This window comes from Arvicola amphibius, chromosome 3, assembly GCF_903992535.2.
Source record: "Arvicola amphibius chromosome 3, mArvAmp1.2, whole genome shotgun sequence".
Lineage (NCBI taxonomy): Eukaryota > Metazoa > Chordata > Mammalia > Rodentia > Cricetidae > Arvicola > Arvicola amphibius.
In genome coordinates, this window is record NC_052049.1 from 53976575 (window position 1) to 53994455 (window position 17881).

At 43.6% G+C, this 17881-nt stretch overlaps 1 protein-coding gene across 1 annotated transcript in view; it reads right to left on the reverse strand.

Moving 5' to 3' along the window:
- Arsb (arylsulfatase B) overlaps positions 1–17881 on the reverse strand; it is a 163746-nt gene that overhangs the window by 133100 nt on the left and 12765 nt on the right. Inside the window, exons 2-3 of the mRNA XM_038322608.1 lie at positions 13016–13202; positions 8653–8843 (exon numbers count right to left, since the gene is read on the reverse strand). Coding sequence (XP_038178536.1) covers positions 8653–8843; positions 13016–13202 — 378 coding nt within the window. The remainder of the gene's footprint in view (positions 1–8652; positions 8844–13015; positions 13203–17881) is intronic.

A 17881-nucleotide genomic window follows, 5' to 3' on the forward strand; every position in this document is an offset into this window, starting at 1 on the left:
TTCTGGGACAGAATGATGATGAGGTGCTCCTCGCGGGCAGAAATTACCCTCCAGTGATGAAGTACTCTAAAAGCAGACTGTAATGATGATCAAACACTGCTTAAGATGCCTAATTAACTGTGTACTTTAAGTGGGTGAACTTTATGCTATGCCAATTATGCCTCGGCAAATATGTTCAAAGATGACAAAGGACCCAAAACATAACATGAGAAAAGACACAAAACATAAAGGTCAAAGTTTTAGAATGGGATGGAAGGTTCTGACCCAAATAAACAATAATATCAACAACACACCACATAGTAGATGCTTTATATAAAATACACTCTGATGACTATCTGGCCACTCCATGTCATTTAACACCCAAAGCCATCCTGTTATGTCCACTTTACAGGTGAGTTAACTAAGCTTCAAAAGTTAAGACAGTATGCCTACATGCCATTAATTGATGAGGTGTTTCCTACCAGCAACCTCACTATTTTGCTATTGACATGCACCAATAGATACGTTAGGTAAAAATAAGAAGTTTATAGGGTTTTTAAACACGGTTTTTGAGGAAACACTGTTTTGATAGTCTTTGATATTGAGCCAAATAATTGTAAGGCCAATTTAGTTCCTGGGAGTAAAAAGTATGTCCACAGGTTGTTTTTATCTCTCATGACAATCTGCAGCATTCTGCATCTGTGGTATACCTAGTCAGCCATTCTCCTTAGGGGCCACTCTGCAGATATCCCCTGCACTGGGCCTTGCAGGGTTCTCCAATGAGCTGAAAACCCTCAAAGAGACAATCAATGACTTCAATCCAAGAATAAGCACATTATGCTATTAGAGTATTTGGGGCATTTAAATCATTAATGAAGGAGGCAAAAGGCAGGTAAGAGGGACTCACTTCCTTTTCTTATTTTTGTAAAATTGTTTTAAATAATACCTACCTCCTTTTGAATGTGTGCCCATCAGTTAAGGGGATGCCGACACATGGTAAGAGGAAGGACTGTCCATACAGGAAGCCCAAATAGACACCCAAACGTTTATCTGGAGTTCAGATATTGCAAGTTAAATGTTGGGACATATATCCATGAAAAAATATTTCAAATTCCCATTCGCAAACGTTATACTACAAGTTCTAGCACCATTTTGTTCTGCCTACACACACACACACACACACACACACACACTTCCCACTCCATCCTACAGGCCAGACTGGCACTCTGGGTCCCTCTGGACCGTAGAAGGATGTGGGGGGTGGGAATTCATCCTAAACTCTGGCAGTGCACGCAGCTCTGCCATGGACGTCTTCCTGACTTATTCTTCAGCACTAGACTGACCAAGTCCAGGCACCAGCAAGGCGCAGATGGGGACAGGACTAAAATTCACAAGGCACCTGTCCAGTGGTGAGAGTAGGGTATTGAAGCCTCCCACTATTAGTGTGTGGGGTTTAATGTGTGATTTAAGCTTTAGTAGTGTTTATTTTATATTTGAGGGTGCCCTTGTATTTGGGACATAGATGTTCAGTATTGAGATTTCCTCTTGATAGATTTTTCCTGTGACTAATATGAAATGTCCTTCTTTGTCTCTTTTGATTGATTTTAGTTTGAAGTCTATTTTGTTAGATATTAGGAAAGCTACACCAGCTTATTTCTCAGGTCCATTTGATTGGGAAATTTTTTCCTAACCCTTTACTCTGAGGCGATGTCTTTTTCTGAGGTCGAGGTGTTTCTTGTATGCAGCAGGAAGATGGATTCTGTTTTTGTATTCAGTCTGTTAGTCTGTGTTTTTTTTAATAGGTGAGTTGAGTCCATTTATATCAAGGGATATTAATGAGCAGTGATTACCAGCTCATGTTATTTTAGTTTTTGTTGGTGATGTTATTATGTGTGTTTTCCCCTTTTTTGGGATTTGATACTGTGAGATCATCTATTGTCTGTATTTTTGTGGATGTAGTTAACTTCCCTGAGTTGGAGTTTTCCTTCTAGTACTTTGTGTAGGACTAGGTTTGTGGCTAGGTATTTGTTAAATCTGGTTCTGTAATGAAATATCTTGTTTTGTCCATCTATGGTGACTGAAATATTTGCTGGGTATAGTAGTCTGGGCTGGCATCTGTGTTCTCTTAATGTCTGCATAATACTTGACCACCACCTTCTGGCTTTCATTGTTTTCTTGAGAAGTCAGGTGTAATTCTGATAGGTCTGCCTTTTTATGTTACTTGGCCTTTTTCCTTTGCAGTTCTTAATATTCTTTCTTTATTCTGTAGGTTTAGTGTTTTGACTATTATGTGGCAAGGGAACTTTTTTGGTGCATTCTATTTGGTGTTCTGTAAGCTTCTTTTATCTTTATGTGCATTTCTTTCTTTCAGTTGGGAAAGTTTTCTCCTATGATTTTGCTAAATATATTTTCTGTGCTTTTGAGTTGAACTACTTCTCCTTCTTCTATACCTATTATTCTTAGGTTTGATCTTTTCATGGTGTCCCATATTTCCTATATATTTTGTGTTAAGCTTTTGTTAGATAATGTTTTCTTTGACTGATGAGTCTATTTCCTCTATTGTATCTTCAGGGCTTGAGATTCTCTCTTCCATCTCTTCTATTCTGATGTTTTTTTTCTTGCATTTGTGGTTCCTGATTATTTTCTCATAATTTCTGCTTTATATTTCCCTCAGTCTGTGTTTTCTTTATTGTCTCTATTTTGGTTTCCAAGTCTTAGATAGTTTCTTTCATCTGTTTGACTACTTTCTCTTTGTTTTCTTTAAAGGATTTGATGATATCTTTCAATTTTTTTGTCTTTTTCTCCATTTCTTTGAGAAAATTTTTCATTTCCTCTTTAAGGGCCTCAAACATTCTCCTAAAGTTATTTTTAGGTCATTTTCTTCAGCTTAATCTATATTTGGGTGTTCATGTCTTGCTGTTGCAGGGCCACTAGTTTTTGTTGGTGTCATGTTGCTTTTTGTGGTGTTGAGTGTGTTCTTACCTTCTCTACCCATTTCTTCCTCTGATTGGTATAGTTGGGGCTGTGTCTCTGGTGATCAATCTTCCAGGTGCCAGTGGCTCCAAGGCTCAGATGGTTGTTCCTCGTGGTGCAGTCAGGGTCCTGGTTTCAGTCACCCCAGAGGTCACTTGGTATTCCCAGAGGTCACTCAGTGCTACCAGGGGTTGTTTGGTCCTGCTCCCATGGAGGTTGCTTGCTTGGGTCTGCTCCCACTGAGGTTCCTGCCTTGGGCCTGCTCTGGGAGATGTTGCTGGCTCAGGCCTGCTCCCTTGAAGGTTGCTGATTCACACCCAGTCCCACAGAGGTCTCTGGCTCAGGCCTGCTCCCTCAGGGGTCACTCCCTTGTACCTACTCCTGTGGAGGTCACTGCTTCAGGCCTCCTATGGTGGAGGTCACTGGCTCCCACTTTCTTTTCTTAATGTAACTTTTAATGAAGACTGTATCATGTCAGTTTGATTCTTGGAAGCAGTCAGAACCCCAAGAGGACAGAAGTGAGTCTGTCCGCTCCTAGCCAGATCACTTGCAGCAAAATAACAACCTATTTCATGAAGGTGATAAAGGGGAGAGAGTAGCCTATTCCCAGCTAATAGCGAACCCTAAAGGCAAAAGCAGCAGAGCATGGAAAGCTCTTGTCATTTTGCCAGAGAAAAAATGTGGCCTGGGGAGATGGCTCAGTGGGTAAGGGTGCTTTCTGCTGTTGCAGAAGACAGAGTTCTGAGCTGGCTCCCTAGTACCCACATGGGCCGGCTCACAGATTTCTGTTATTCCAGTTCCAGGGAATCCAATGCCCTCTTCTGACCTCTGCAGGTACCTGTACACATGTACACCACACACACACACACACACACACACACACACACACACACACACAGAGAGAGAGGGGGGGGGGGAGAGAAATCTTAAAAAAAGAACACGATTCTGGAATCAATAAAAATGGATTTACAAATTCTCAATGTGGAACAAATTGTACTTCTTTTTGTTAAATATTGAAAAAATTTGACCATCATTCCATAAATATTCCTTAGTGGCTAATGATATGACCATCACTCTTAAAGGGATACAAATATAAAACCACAAAGACCATATTATCAGCAGTCTGACTTACACTCACTTAAACCTTAGTGATGGAGCTAAAGCTAGCCTGTCAGGTGACTGTCACATGCAAATGCCTCACACCGCTTGCTGACCAGGCCATAACTCATAACATACAAGAACAAATACGTGCATTTTTTTTGAACAACAACAACAACAATGTTGTCGTTCCTTACGTTTCATCAGGAACAGTCAAGGGCAGTTTGCTGAGGGGTAAACAGCCCCACACCCCTGCACAGCTCTGGGTCACCGGGAGGACACACTGATGGGCAATGCTGTCCATTTCATGAGGTTAGGACCAATGAAACACATTTTATCTGCTTCCCTACTTCCCCCAGGCCCCGTTTTGTTTTATTTTAAGACAGCATCTCTCTATGTAGCCCAGCTTGACCTGGATCTTGCTATGTAGACCAGGATAGCCTCAAACTCACAGAAATTCACCTTTCTCTACCTCCCCAGTACTTGGATTAAAGGTGTATGCCACCACACCCAGTCGTTTTATACATGTGTATAACACTATAAATCAAACTTCCAGCTCTCAGGAGTACTTTATGAACAACCAGTTCTCCAACATTAATAAACAGAAGTATCAGTACACTATTTTTCAAGATTTTTTTTAAAAAATTCATGTGTATGAGTATTTTGCCTGCATATACGTCTGTGCACCATGTGCATGCAGTACCCACAGAGGCCAGAAGAGGGTGTCAGTTCCCCTGGAACTGGAGTTAGAAATGGTTGTGAGCCACACAGCATGGTGTTGGGAACTGAACCCAGGTCTTCTGCGAGAGCAGCCAGTGTTCAGAACCACACAGCCATCTCTCCAGTCCGGCTGTACTGTTTTTAAATTTCAGGGGGGAAATGGTAGTTTTTGAACTACATGGTTGCCTAATGGAAGGAGCAATTATCTAAGGCTGCCTCCAGCCACCATCAGGACCCTGCCTGCAGCCCCTATGGAGTCCTCCAATGGAAAGCTGTACCCAGTTTCTCCACACCTGCCAGCTGCAACCTCCACTCACTGCTCAGAGCAAACAGCCAGTATCTGTGATGGGTTCCTTACAGGTCTGGGTCCTGAGGCCTAGCCCGCTCAGGCCTTGGCTTTGGAGAGTGCCCAAATTCACGGACTCTTGATTCACAATAACACCCTGCCCCACGTCAGCCTCCACCCATCTCTGTTTATGTTGGAGCCCAACATGTCCTGGGTATTCTCTCAATTCCAGACTTCTGTTCTGACCAACTCAGCCTGGGCTGCCAACGCTACCCCAATCCTAACTGTGACCCTTTCAAGTATCCTAAGACTATAAAATAAAGTCCCGGTTAGGAAATCATGACTAGGCATTTGAGTATCACAGAAAACCCAGACATAGCCAGCAGAGCTATTCGATGCTAATGGCTCTTTCTCCTTTCTACTATGCTCATGGCTCCTCAGTTCTATACTCTGAACTACACTCCACGATGGAGAGAAATCACACATCACTGAGGACCAAAGTCTTATTTTTATTTCTTTATAGGTTTTCCTAATTCAGAGTACGAATGGAAAAACGTATTGCTTTTTTTTTTTTTATAAATGTTACTACCGTGAGAGTCCCCTGACATCAGGAGAAAGGACATCCCTTCCTGACACATGTACAGCCATGAGCAATGTCCCCACACCCCGCCTCGGCAGCTCAATAGTGACACATCAGCTCTGTCGATTTTCTCCCTCAGCTGCCCCTTAAAAGCAGGGACAATTTTAGTTGACTTGTGGACACTTCATGGGAATTCCTTTAATGACTCCCATCCTAGAACGGATGCCACGCAACAGTCTACAAATATCGCCTGGAAGCCTAGCACAGAATTAGCTTAAACCTTGTAAGAGATCTTACAAAGGTGCCGCTCCCAGAGCCAGTGAGATGCACCAGTCTTGGGACCTGAAGCTGGCAGATCTGCAGGAGCTGCCTTGGGAAAATGGTTGAGCTGCCACTGACTACTTCCTCGCCTGTGCCTGTGCTTGGGGACACTGGGCACCTCAGACACTGGCAGGGAACGTCCGTCTCCCATCTGCTGATTTCGTAACGCGATCTGTGAGCAGTGCCATGCTGACAACACCCTTCTATAGCAAGGGAGCGCCTGAGGCCTGTTAGTGTCCCCGCCAGCCCAGGTTGGCCGCCCGCCCACAAAGAACAGCTTCTGCACAGCTGCTTCCTCTTAGCTGCTCGATGTCACGAGGGCACTGGGAGACAATACTGTTCGGCACACATTTCTAAACATTTGAGAGAATGTTTCCCTTTCTTCACAGACACAGTTGACTAGAGATGTCAGCATGAAGCTCTAAAAAACCCAAAGTGAGGCAAGGCTGAGATGGTCACCAGGAAAGATTCCCTCATCCTGAGCAAGAGCAGCCAAGACAGAGGCTGGAAGCTTCTATAGCAGACAGGGGGTCGTGAGGTGGTCACTAAGGCTGAACAGGTGTGCAAGGCAGAACCTTAGTCAAGACCTGTGCTGAGTGCCTTCGGGCAATGACTTTTTATTGTAAGCAGAGTATCACTGTGGCTTAATTAGAGTATCATGAGGTCAGCCTGTGAACCTGGGAAGTTGAGACTGCCCTGAATAGCATGTCATAGAATCCTAACTACACAGGCTATTTACAATGGCAGCATGGGACAATTTCTGAGACGAGGTGACAGAATACTGGTGACTCGGTCCTGCCGGGGACCAGTCCCTCACAATGTATGACATCATCATTTCTTACAAGTGTCCCAGGAGAGTCTAATATGGTGTCGAAACTGGGACTGCGGAGCTGAATACGAACTGGGTTTCAAAATCTCTGCACTCGGATACTAGCTGGGAGCTAGGGACGCGGATTAGGAAGAGAGCTCACATTCTGACGCTGACTTCCAATGGTCCTGGGACCTTGAACAAGTCTCTTCGCTTCGCCAAGTCTATTTGCTTAAGTAAGTGGTGTGCCTTCCTCAAAGGATAACAAAACATTTATTTAAAACCTGACTTTGACTTTTTTTTGGTATTAGGCTATGCTTATAAAATGCCACACACACAGAGAGAGTTAAGAACTACAGTGCTATCAACAAGGAGGGCCATGCTAGCGAGACCTCTTCCATGGAATACAGGCTCTTAGGGGCTCCTACTGTCCTCAGTCTCGTGCCTATCCCACCACTCCCAGCTTAGAATACCCACGCACAGAGAACCCTTTTACCCAGCTGCTGCTTTCCATCCATTTACTGATCCATGAAGTCAGTTATCGAGCTCACCAACTATCTTAGTTTAAATCTAGACTTAAAATGTGCACGTTTCTAAACGTTTGAGAGAGCGTTCCTCTTTCTTCATGTTGCGTGGCAGACACAATTGCCCGGAAATGTCAGTGTGCCACTCTTAAGAGCCGAAGTGAACCAAAGCTGAAAACGGTCACCAAGGAAGATCCCTCTGAGTAAGAGGAGCAAAGACAGAGCCTAGAAGATTCCATACCAAACACGGAGTCACTGGTAGGTCACTAAGTCTGAACAGATAGGCAGGTCGAGACCTTCCCAAGATCTGGCTGAGTTCCTCCAGGCATTGCCAGAGATGAAGAGCAGCAGCAGGACCTGTGCACTTTCTGGGCTCCTCCCTGTCAGCCAGGTTCCCACCGCAGGACACTCTGTGTGAGTGTGTGACTACATTCATGAGGACACTCTTTGAGCCCCGTGTCTGGCAACATAAAAAAAATGGTAATTTCCAAAGCACTTGGATGCTAAGTCCAGGCAATCTGGGCTTAAGGCTAGTCACGTCTGTTTTTAACCTGCAGCTGTCTGTGCATGACATACTCAATGGCTTCCTTAGTTACCTGTGAAAACCAATCTAACACGCACTTGAATTTTTAAAACTCGGTGTTGCTAAAATGGCCATTTCCTTTAAGTTAACCAATGAACACCAAATAAAGCAACTACCTTGTTTTCTTGGTAAAAGTCAGTAAACAGATTCTAAAATTAACACGGGCATAGAAATGATTGAGAGTAACCAATATAATCCTGAAAAGTGTAAGATGGGAGTGTTTTCTCTGAGCCCTGAACTCCTAACAGCTCTCCATAGGGGCCCCCCTTTGCATGTGGACACCAGTTTGGGAACCAGAAGCCTGTCTTGCTAGTCATTTACTGTGCTTACAGTGCTTGCACATAGAGCATCATAAGAGCAAGCAAAGGCAGGCGGTGGTGGCACATGCCTTTAATCCCAGCACTCTGAAGGCAGAGGCAGGCGGATCTCTGTGAGTTCAAGGCCAGCCTGGTCTACAGAGTGAATTCTAGGACAGCTAGGCTATGCAGAGAAACCCTGTCTTAAAAACCAAAACAAAACAAAGAGTAAGCAGGGTTTCCATGAAATCCTGAAAGTCAGCCTTCCTCTGCCTGCAGTTCAGGGTCCCCTCCCATGAGGATCATCTCTTGCTGCATGACTTTCTCCCACACCAATCCATCGAATCTTTAAGAGAGAAAAGATCCAGATTCTTCACTTTTCACCACCTTCGCTTTCTGGCTAACTGGAACATGCTCTAATTTAAAAAAAAAAAAACCTTTAGAAGTAACAAAATTTTGAGAATAATTAAGAAGGAAGCCTTACCTTCTCTGGTGGGTGGTTAGCTATGAGGGTTGTAGCCCTTTTGCTAAATATGTTTGTTGAATAAATATTTGTATACTCTGTCGCGGGTTCTTCGCCGTCTCGGAAATCAAGAGCACACCGCGTAACATTCAAAGGCTCAATTAGTGCGCAGACCTCGTGGGTGTAATAGTTTTCACTGCCGAGGAGATAGCCTACAAGAAGAATGGGAGACGAAACAAGTCAGCATGGCATAAAGCTTGTTAAGCAAACGAATGTTCCAGCATTTAATTGCCTAATGCAACTGATTGCCCGTGACGAGGCTAATCAAATGACGAGGCTAATCAGAGCTACATTTCTTAACATCTCTATATCTGTTGGCAGACACCGTTGAAATGTGACTGCACAGAAACCCGAGTCCTCTTCTCACTCTGGTCTTTCAGGGCATCGGTTCCATCACGTCAGCTCTGTAAGTGGAGGATTCTGTGGAAACAGGTTCTTAGAAATCAGAGTTCAAGCTCAGTAGGCAATAAGACGTTAATCCTTTAAGGCTAAGAGAAAAGATCATGCACTGGTAATGCGATTTGATGCAAGGTTTTATCTGTAAGATAAAAAAAAAATGGGATTCAGCTCACACCATTTGTTGTCACTGCTGTTGGGAGACTTGACGGCTGCGGTTATTTATGAACGAGGCCTCAGTGAGAGTTATAGTTAGTCAAATGCTGACACCCACTGGTGGGAAGGTACAAACCTTCCCAAATACAAGCTGTCTCTGCTCGCGTACCAGCTCCAGGTCACAGGAGAGCGGTCTAGCTAGACTGTTCCACACACAGCAAGTTTGGAGTCAGGCTGCGGCTCACTGAGCTGAGTGGCTGTCACCTTCACCTTCGGTAAAGAATCCTCTCCCACAGCAGAGACTGAAGCCAGGAGAAAAGGAAGTTTCCCTGTTTCATTAAAGAATAAAAGTGAGCTGTGCTGTGTATTAGGATTCAATCCACAGACTTGCTCAGAAGTCAGTCAGCACAAAGGAGAGGCAGTTAGTGCTGGCCCAGGGCTGGGGTCTGAGGGAAGCTGGGGCAACTTCTCAGGAGATTTGGTTTCTTTTGTGAGCGATTAAAGATTGTCCTGTACCTGGGTTGTGATGATATTGACACAATCCCTCAACTGGCATAAAAATTACTAAATTAAATACCTTGATTGGGTGAGCCGTATTGTATATGAATTATACCCTCAATGAAGCTATTAAGAAGAAATAAACTTTCCTGGGTTCTTAAATATATTCCTTTTTGTTCTTAAAATGATGAAAAATGGGCCTAACTCTTTCCCTTCTCATGGAATTTCTCTATAATGATAATTAAGAGCCTTCTACAGCTTATATAACAATTCAATTTATAATTAACTTATATAATAATTCACTTTAGATTAACCATTTTCCATGATCCAAGGTCAAGGTCCCAAACATAATTAGTATATGGATCTTAAGATAACTTTTTATTTGATTTTCACTTTTTTCATTTATAACAAAGAAATCTAACATATTTATTACTTAATATGAAATAGAAAAATACGTATTCACAGAAAATAATTTCAGGGCTGCTAAGATGGCTCAGTGGGGAAAGGTGCCTGCCACGTTTCAAACCTGACAACCTGAGTTAGAGCCCTGAGATCCACATGGTGGAAGGAGAGGAACTGATTCCTGCAAGCTGTCCTCAGACCTCCACATGTGTGCTGGCATGCATGCGTGCACACACATACACATAAATGAATGAATGAATGAATGAATGAATGAGTAAGTAAGTAAATAAATAAATAAATAAAATGAAGAATAATAATCTCAACCCTTGCCTTGGAAATCAGAGTGATCGGGACCTAGTTTGTGGTTTAAGATTGATGAGTTCAGAGAGAAAACTTTAGATTCTCTCTCCATTCATATAAACTGTCACTGGGGAGGACATATGCACAGGCTATATTTGGTTATAGGAGCCATAAATATTGAATGATGTTATGAACAGAATCACATCCTCAAACACTTGGCCAAGCTGACCCTGCACAGCTAGTGACAGTCACACAGTGCCGTCATCGTTGCAATCCACAAACTTGAGGGCTGAACCTCAGGATGACAGCCGCCTGGGCTTTTGTGAGGAACTTCAGAAAATACTTTCGAACAACTAAATCTGTGTCCTTCGATGGTTTTATTGAGATGCAGTTCACGTCGACACGGTTACTCATCTAGTGAGTACTTCCTTGACTTCGAAGGCACTCACAACCACCTACCTGCTTCCAGCAGGACAGCTATGCTAAACTACAATGCTAATGACGGCCACGCGCTCCAAATACTCTTCTTGGCTGCAAGTCTCTCTTCACGTGAATGTGGGTATTGGTCTACCTAGCTCTGGGGTAGACCTTAATTCTCCTAAAGCCTATGGTTTCTGCTTCTATGTGAAAGTTTCCGTTTGTGTCTTGTGTGAGTGTGTGCACAGGCTTAAGGGCAATACTTACCACTGCCAGGAGCTGGCCCCCTTTGTGGTTTAAGACAGGTTCTGTTACTGACTTGACAATTAGGCTAGGCCCCTTGGCCAGTGTGCCCCAGGGATTCACCCACCTTCACAGCCCGTGTGCCAGGACTAGAACCCGCAAGGCACCCAGTTTGTTTGTCTGTTTGTTTCACTTGGGCCTAGGGACTGAACTCGGGTTCATGGATGCACTTTACAGACTGAACTCTCTCCCTAACTGTCCAACTAAGACTTGGATTTTTCATAAAGATTTTTAAGATCCACAGTCTGTCAAAGGACAGACACGAACACATTCTCTAGAAAAATCCTGTGTGGGAAAAAAAAAGTCCCCGAGGTGCACAAGCCATTCCTCTGGAATGTCCAGGATGCTAAATCGATGAAGGCTGAGTTTTAACAGTCATTCAAGGTCGCTGAAGACTCAGCCAGAAAGAATGTCATGGCTGGCTAGCGGTGCTGCGGCACCCAGGTGGGAGAGGGACACACCTGCTTTCCTGTCTGACATGCTGGTATCTTGACCTCAGGGTTAGATCCAAGTGCTTGGCTGCATCCGAGTGTATGTGGACCTGCTCCCTTTCGCTGGGCTCTGCTTTGGCCTGGCCTCACATGGAAGCAAGGAGCGACCAAGAAGCTACAAGGAAGCTACCACTCTGTGACTAGAGTGGTTCTCCACTCTACCTCCTTCCCAAGAAGCTTTTCTCGCAGCTAAGGGTCGGGAGCAGCTTCACTTCCTCAACGCCTACTGTCCACTTAGCTTGGAATAATGTCCCTCTACCCCTCCTCTCTCCTCCCTACCGACATAAGAAGTCTCCTATCTTAGACTTGAATGTTGAGTGCTCCTGCAGCCATGCAGCTTTTTGCTTCTTATTTATTTTATTTATTTTACAATTTGGTGCGTTTACATTATTCCACGTCTGACTAGTCACTCCAATTTTGTTAGTCTACTTAAATGTTTATGTTAAATATGTGTCCGTGTGGAAGAAGTAGGTGAGAGGGAGGGAGGGAAGGAGGTTACTGAACATACAACAGAAAGACAGCTCGATATAAAAAGAACTTGACAGAAAGACACACAGTTAGCGGCAAACAGGTTAGTAATCACTGCAGAGTTTATAACAGACAAACGGTGTCACACCTTAAAACAAACAGCAGGGGGCTAGAGAGATGGCTCAGAGGATAAGAGCACTGGCTGCTCTTCCAGAGGTCCTGAGTTCGATTCCCAGCAACCACATGGTGGCTCACAACCATCTGTAATGAGACCTGGTGCCTTTCTTGCAGTACACTGTACGCTTAATAAATAAATCTTTAAAAAAGAAAAAAAGCAGCAGGCTTAACGTTTCTTTCCGAGGGCTCTCCCGTTTCTAGTTATCACTTCATTGTCTCCCACTACTGTTTATTATCTTTTATTGCTATTAATTCTTTAAATTGATTTTCTCCAATCTCATAATTTCAGAAACAGATCTCACAGGTAGGAGAAGATGCCCAGGGAAAGCGAGTTATTATTCTCCCCCCACCCCAAGAAGAGGGGCCGTTGAACCCAGGCCAGGGGAGAAAGCATGTGAACTTTAGTGAAGGAAGCACAAAGTCTGCCTCTAGTTTTACAAAGCCCCGCCCCATCATCTTCAAGATGACCCTACAGAGTGGACAGTGGTCTCTGAGTGGTCCTGTAAGGCTTTCCCTTAGGGCTCTGGCAAAGGTCCACCCAGCGTTCAGCATGGTGCTGGCTTATGGAGGGACCATCAGAAAGCAGCCCCACTATGGTGCTGGCTGATTTACTCTGTGTTCAAGTTTCCAGTCGTTGTGTTTGATGACACTTGGGTGTGTTTTATCAGCAGGATGTAGTAGGTCTGTGCTGTTAAGGAAACGTGAATTTCCATTACCAAAGTAGGTATCGAATCCTCGGCGTGTTGGCAGACATTCTTTCTGGCGCATTCCCAGGTGCCATTTTCCGACCATATGCGTAGCATAGCCTGCTTCCTTTAGGAGCTGGGGCAGGAGTTTTTCATCCAGGGGAACACAGCTGGGCTGACAGGTCTTGATGAGGTAATGCTGTAAGCCCATATGGATCTTAAAGAGACAGACACAGAAGCAGGGATTAATGCCCTGGAAACACTGTGAAGGAGTGGATACAGCGGCCACCTAAGTCATGGGAGCCGGATGTCCAGCTTTATTCTGAAAGGCGGTTTCCCCAGTGGCGCAATAGGTAGTGGACACAAATAGGAATTGGATGTATGAATGAAAAGCATTACAACAAACCAATATTTTCAACAAATATTGATCAAAGCAGTATGTCAGGAACCGGTAATTTAGTCTCTCAAGGAAAAGGATTCGAATCCCACTGCATATGAGAAGTTGAAATCTGATTAGAAGGATTTCAATTCTTGGAGGACTCGATTTTTTTAAAGACTTATTTAATGGTACGATGAAACTAATAGTTCATGGTTCTTATTAGACTTTATATAAACCATAACCCGGAAAGACACTGATCTTTTCAAGAAAGCATCCCACTGACTGCCGCTTTGGAATGGCGTACGAAAGAATTCCCAGGGCACAGGGACCACACAGCATACTATATTAGGAGACAAAGACTTGTTTAGTTTTAGAACAGTAAAAATGTAACTTCTATAATTTCAGAAGTTCTTTGGATTTTAATGGGAATACAATCCTAATAAATCCTTCATAAATTGAAATGATCATAAATTGCAAAATGCATTTAATGAAGCTAACCTGGAGGATATTGCAACCTAGACTAGCCCACCTAACATATCCTCAGCACTTCCACACAAAGCCTGCTTTACAGCAGCATGCTGGATGGTTCTCAGGATTTAATGAGCACCATACTGGAAGTGAACAGCATTGGCTATGTGGACTTGGCTTCTGAACTGTTATAAAGTTGAAAAGTATGAAGCTGAACCATGATAAACTGGATGCTGTCTATAAATGAAAATCTCCCTTTTCCAAAAGAAAGGGAACTACAAGCCTTTATGAGGTCAGACTTTCTTCATCAACTTTTACCTAAATAACATATTTAGGTCATATAGATCAGATGACAAAAACTGTTCAACAACCTAGCTATCTTTTATGAACAGAAGCCATTTAAAAAAAAATCAAACAATGCTATGCTTCATGGCTGTTGTAGAAAGCACACTTTTTCTCATTCTTTGTTTTTGGTAACATATAATGGGCCCATTATTGCCATTTTCATGAATAAATGCATTCTCATTTCTGCTATAGTAAATTGCAAATGGTGTAATTTGTGTGTTTACTCTTTTGGTCCTCAATAATTTTTTTTTTTTTTTTTTTTTTGGTTTTTCAAGACAGGGTTTCTCTGCAGCTTTTTTTTTTTTTTTTTTTTTTTTAGAGCCTGTCCTGGACCTAGCTCTTGTAGACCAGGCTGGCCTCGAACTCACAGAGATCCGCCTGCCTCTGCCTCCCGAGTGCTGGATTGAGAGCAGATATCCTAAGACCAAAAAGTTTGACGCTGGACTCTACTGTATGATAAGGACCATTGTTCTGAAGAAACATAAAAGAGACAGTGACAGGTGACATGGGATAGGTGGCCAAAGAACACCTCTCTGAATCTCTGAAGATATGTGTGAGAAGTCAGCTGCACACGAAGAGAATTAACACCATCCCTGTTCTGGATTGTGAGAGCACTCTGGACTTGCCCGTGGCATTTGAAAGCCAATGAACAGAAGCCTAGGGACCTGGGCCGAGCTCTTGTGCTGTTAGATGCTACCATACTGGAGGATGGATGGAGCACTCCTCCACCGGCCCTGGCCTTCCTTAACACTAGGAGAGCCTGTGTTTACTCAAAGCAGTGGCCCTCAACCTTCCCAATGCTGCAACCCTTTAACATTTAACATTTAACACCCATGCTGTGGTGACCCCCAACCAGAAAATTATCTTCATTGCTACCTCATAACAATAATGTTGCTACTGTTATGAATTATAATGTAAGTATCTAGTGTGCAGAATATCTGAAAGGCAACCCCAGAGGGGTCTCGACCCACAGGATGAGAACCAATGCCTTAGATACACCGGACTCTGAGGACAGTGAAGGCTATGGGTGTCAGCTCACCACCCAGGGAGGACTTCAGCACCCTGGTCCACTAAAGGTGGGTATCAAGCTGCTAATAATTCCTCAAATGTGTTTGCGGGTGATAGACATGCTGCATAATATAATGCAGAATAGGATAAAGCAGGAACCCAACTCCATCATGGCCCTATCGTTTACATAGTAAGATAATGGCTTCTGTGACTTCCTTCAGTTTCGACCTTTATAAGGTTATCTTCATCTGTAAAGGAGGGAGCACAACAGTATCTATTTCCTGTGGTTTGGGCAAGATTAATGAGGGGATACATAATGCCAAGTGCATATTTAAATATCCAACAATGGCGATGGTAACAGGTCTGAGCAGTTATCAATAACACCACTCCCCTCCTGTCCTAGTGTGCTTCTCTGCCGGTGAGCTAAAACGCTGACCAGCCTAACCAGCACGAGAAAAGAGTTTATTTTGCTCACAGATGGACCACAGCTCGTCACAGATGCAGAGAACTTGGAGGCAGGAGCTGAAGTGGAGACCACAGGGGAACACTACTGACTGGCTGTTTCTCAGGCTTCCTCAGCTACCTTTCTTAGACAGGAGAGGCCCATCTGCCTAACGATGACACTGCCCATGGTAGGGCAGCCCATGCGACATCAATTAGCAACCAAGAAAATACCCTCAGAGACATGCCCACAGGCCAAGCCGATGGATGCAATTAGTCAATAGGGGTTCCCTCTTCACCCACTGGTATTATCAAGCTGGCCACCAAGTTTAACCATCACACCTCCCTACGCTCTGCTTCCTCGAGGACCAAGTCTTTACGGGACTCTTTGGGCTAATCTTGAGCCCATTTCCTAAACTGTGTTTTGCAGATTACTATCATACACAGTGCACACTGGAACTTCACACTCACAGTTAGTTCTGCTCCCACTGGAACTAAATAAATACACAGTGAGCACTGACTTTCTCAAACCTTCTATTGCTAACTACTCAGACCACATAGATCCACAGACTTACATTTGGATCAGTGTTATTTTCGCTATTTTTAAATTATATCTACATGCGGAGGGAGATGCCTGGGAACATGAGTGCAGTGATTACAGAGGCCAGAAGACAGTGTTGGAGTCCCTGGAGCTGAAGCTACTGGCAGCAGGGAGCGGCCAGCTCTGGGTGCTGGGATCTGAACACAGCTTCTCTGGAAGAGCAGCAAACAGTATTAGTTGCTAACACCATTTGTTTTCAAGGTATTGTTTTAAATATTTGGCAATAAACAAATGCAAAATTCAGACAAAAAAATTCAAATTTAGTTTCATCAATAAACAAATGCAAAATTTAGACAAAAAAAGTTCAAACTTAAAAGTTTCATTTTCTTTTTTACTATGAACTGCAATGAAAGAGTTTTCTCCCGAGTCCTGAGAGAATGTGCGAAGCTGGGATTGAACACAGAACCTTGTGCATGCTCTTCCACTGAGCTACACGCTCGGCCCTCTTTTAACGTTTTAAGACAGGGTTTCACTAAATTGCTCGGGAAACCCACTCCGTCTCCCAGGCTGGCCTCGAGTGTGTGACCTTCTTGCCTCAGCCACCTGAATAACTGGGATTACAGGGCTGTTCCACAGAGTGTATCATTTTTGCTATTTTGTGTGGAAATCACTAGTTTGCAGACTGAGGAAAAACCATGATTTGGTGCTTGCTGGGCAAATGCTCTGCCTCTGAGCTATATCCTCACACTCGTCATGAACTTTGGATTTTATTTTTTGTGTATTTTGTCAGAGCCAACACTTTTGAAAATGTGGCTATTATGGTTTGAGTCCATGATATCTTTTCATAATTTCCTTAGAGAGCCACATGGACTATCTTGAATGTTAAAGTGTGATAAAAATCACTATCATAGTTTCACAGGTAGATATAAACATCAAAATATATCAAGTTGTATGTTTAAAGTATGTGCAGTTTATTGCATGTTAATCATATGTCAATAAATATTTTTATTTAAAAAAATGAAAGTACATTTTCTGTGGATTCTTAGACCTCTGTCAGCAATAACTGGACACAGACAGCGAGAATGTTCAGAGGCCTTTCAGGTGCCTTCCAACCAGGTCGTGTTCAGTCTCTAGAAGCCAAAACAAAGGACATGGTGCCCTCCCAACTCTGGCTTCTGAACGAGGTCAGTCAGTGGGGAATCAGTGATCAGAGAGAAGGGGGACAGGAGAGAGTGAGCAGCCTTGGGTCAGGTGCCTGGCCACCTGCACCTCTGCACTGAAGGTCACTCTGAAGGCAGCTTCCCTATATGCCTCCCCTTCCAGGTCACATGGGCCCTTCCTTCTCTCCCCACTGGGGGCTCTCCCCTACACTTTCTGCTCACCCCACATCTTCTAAAACCTCACTTTGCAGAGAAACCCTCCCTCCTTAAGGGGCTCTCATTTGAATATGCCATCCCTTTCCTGATTCAGCCCTGAATGCCAAGGGTTTTATAATTTCTAGGGAAAGGTCCTCATCACTCTGCAATCGCATATGGACATACATGTGCGCCGACACACATGCACATATGCACATGCATACAAGCGTGTCCATACACACAAAGGTTTCTTTCCACTGTTAGCACTACAAGCTTACTAAACAGAAAATCGAGCCAAGGCTCAAACACTTCATAACATATACTAATATATCACCCAGCAGGATGTAAAAGTAGTATTT